The 2542-nt window shown below is 33.6% G+C and overlaps 1 protein-coding gene across 1 annotated transcript; it reads left to right on the top strand.

Moving 5' to 3' along the window:
- Positions 1 to 387: 387 nt before the first annotated feature.
- On the top strand, positions 388 to 1572 carry LOC120251240 (piriformospora indica-insensitive protein 2-like). Its single transcript, XM_039259787.1, has 2 exons — positions 388 to 891; positions 979 to 1572. The coding sequence occupies exons 1-2, from the start codon at positions 706 to 708 to the stop codon at positions 1543 to 1545; spliced, it is 753 nt and encodes a 250-aa protein (XP_039115721.1). The 5' UTR covers positions 388 to 705; the 3' UTR covers positions 1546 to 1572.
- The last annotated feature ends 970 nt before the right edge of the window (positions 1573 to 2542 follow it).

The raw sequence follows: 2542 nt of genomic DNA, 5'->3' as shown, positions 1-2542 counted from the left end.
TTCATTCATATGAAATATATTTTATAATGCATTTCATTAAATTAAATAAAAGATATATAATAGATTTTCATAAATAAATCATAGAGTACTTCATTAAAATGAAAAAATATATTGATTTAACAAAAAATTATATTTACTTAAAAATAAAAATTATTCTAATATTTAACTTCTATGTGTAATGATTTGCATTACAATACAAATTTTCTATAAGCTTAACAAAAATAAATAAATAAATAAACAAACCAATCGAATACCCACAGCCTCTCTCCATGTCCACCAACCCATCAATTCTGAAAATGAAAAACCAGTGGCAAAAATAGCAAACCCAACTACCAAAAGTACACCCATACTGAGCTTCTGCTGTATGTCAGAGCTCTTGCAGCAAAAGCTCTAAAAAGTCCTACACTTCTCATTGTTGTCATTGCTACTATAGCTCACAAGTTTTTGGCCAATGTGAACTAGCTCCAATAAATACCATTCTTTGATCCCTCTCCTTTGGATGGACAAAAACTTGACTATCTTCCTTCTTTCTCTCTTTTTTGGCTTTATTTTCATCATATCTTTCTTTATTTGATTCCTATTCTGCTCTAGATCAAAAGGTACAATAAATCATTCTCATCTTGTTATCTTTTTTATAATGCTTCTTTTCAACAGTTCAATCCTGTTCCATTGAAACAACTTGAAGTTGTCATCCAGAAAATCATAATGAGACTTGTTCTTCTCCTCCTCCCAATTGTGTTCTTCAATGGTTTGTGCAAATCAGATGTCATGACTGCTCCAATGCATAAGGGAGAACTCCAAGCTCTCTATCTTGTGATTCAAGGTTTCACAGGCAATTCTTGGAATGTTTCTCAATTGTATCCTGATCCTTGTGGATGGACACCAATCCAGGTTTTAAATTCTAGTTTCCATATATTAAACTTTTTTTGTATGAATGGTTCATAGCTTAAACTTCAATCAAACTTTTGCCAAATGCAGGGAGTTTCATGTGATATTTTCCATAAGTTATGGTCTGTAACATCGATAAACATCGGTCCGGTCTTCGAGAATTCTCTTGCATGCACTCCTCAAGCAAACTTCAATCAATATATATTTGGGCTCAAGCATCTGAGAAGTCTCTCATTCTTCAATTGCTTCTCTTCTCAACATCCCACTAAAATACCATCCAATGCATGGAAACATCTATCTGAAAGTCTAGAGAACTTAGAATTCAGATCAAATGAAGGCCTTGTTGGAAAAATTCCAAAAAGTTTTGGACATCTCACAAACCTCAAATCACTAGTACTTGTTGAGAATTCACTAACAGGTGAAGTTCCACAAGAACTTGCCAACTTGGTAAATCTGAAAAAGCTTTCTCTATCCAGTAATGCATTATCAGGCAGAATTCCAGCTTCTCTTGGCTACAACAACAGCATGAATCAACTCTTGATCTTAGATTTCAGCAGAAACTCAATTACTGGTCCTATACCTTCATCACTTGGTTCTATGATTTCACTTCTGAAGTTGGATTTGAGCAACAATAACTTGAATGGAATGCTTCCTTAGAACTTGGAAATCTTAGAAACCCTCACACTTTTGGACATCAGAAACAACAATATATCTGGTGAATTGACTCAGTCTCTTCAATGCATGGCCTCATTGCAAGACATGCTCATGTCCAACAATCAGTTGGATGGCAGAATCATGGAATTCAGGTGGGATAATCTCAGGAATCTCATCAACCTGGACCTTGCCAACAACTCTATCACTGGTGAGATTCCAGAATCTATGATCAGTTTGAAGAGACTGAGATACATAGCATTGGATAATAATCAAATAATAGGCAGTGTGCCTTCTAAGTTTGCATCTTTGCCATGTCTCAAGGCCCTTTATCTGCATGGCAACAGTTTGACAGGAAGACTAGTGTTTTCTCAAGGATTTTATGAGAGATTGGGCAGGAGATTTACTGCTTGGGGTAACCCAAATCTCTGTTACAGCGGAGGATATGTTCCTCCTACTGGTTTAAAGCAGTGTGACAATTAAAGGTTCCATTCAGAATTCAAATCTAAAGAACAAAAGGAGGTTGGCTCAAGCTTCAATGCCTTTCGGTTGTGTTGGGATTTGCATATATCTTTGCTATATCTGTAGCTTTTTATATAATGTGGCTTATTTATTAGGTTTTTAAAAAGAACTCAAGAACAAAGGGAGTGAAACATACATATGTATGGAGAGATAAATTATGAAAATACAATATGTAGGATTTTTGTCATGAATTTTACTGTTCGGTTTTTATATGGCAAATGTAGATGCGATTTACCTCATATATATATATACAGTTCATTCAAGCCTAAAAATCATGTTTGCTTGGGGAGGTTGATTTAATTTCTTTTTATATATCATAATTTCTTTATACATTTACTTATAAAATTCTATAAAACACATGATAGAGGTATTTTAAAAAAAACAAAAATAAAATATAATCCAAGAATATGGGATGGACTCATATGGATTTATTATAGATATCTTACTGTTATAATGTGACAAATAAGATAAATGCATATAC

The sequence above is a fragment of the Dioscorea cayenensis genome, chromosome 20 (genome assembly GCF_009730915.1).
Source record: "Dioscorea cayenensis subsp. rotundata cultivar TDr96_F1 chromosome 20, TDr96_F1_v2_PseudoChromosome.rev07_lg8_w22 25.fasta, whole genome shotgun sequence".
In the NCBI taxonomy this organism is placed as follows: domain Eukaryota; kingdom Viridiplantae; phylum Streptophyta; class Magnoliopsida; order Dioscoreales; family Dioscoreaceae; genus Dioscorea; species Dioscorea cayenensis.
The sequence above is the reverse complement of the archived record's forward strand: the minus strand, read 5'-3'. Positions and strand labels throughout refer to the sequence as shown.

Coding starts and splice junctions, on each gene's coding strand:
- LOC120251240 (XM_039259787.1), top strand. CDS start 706: ATGAGACTTGTTCTTCTCCTCCTCCCAATTGTGTTCTTCAATGGTTTG. Junction 892..978: donor GTGGATGGACACCAATCCAG/GTTTTAAATTCT, acceptor TGCCAAATGCAG/GGAGTTTCATGTGATATTTT.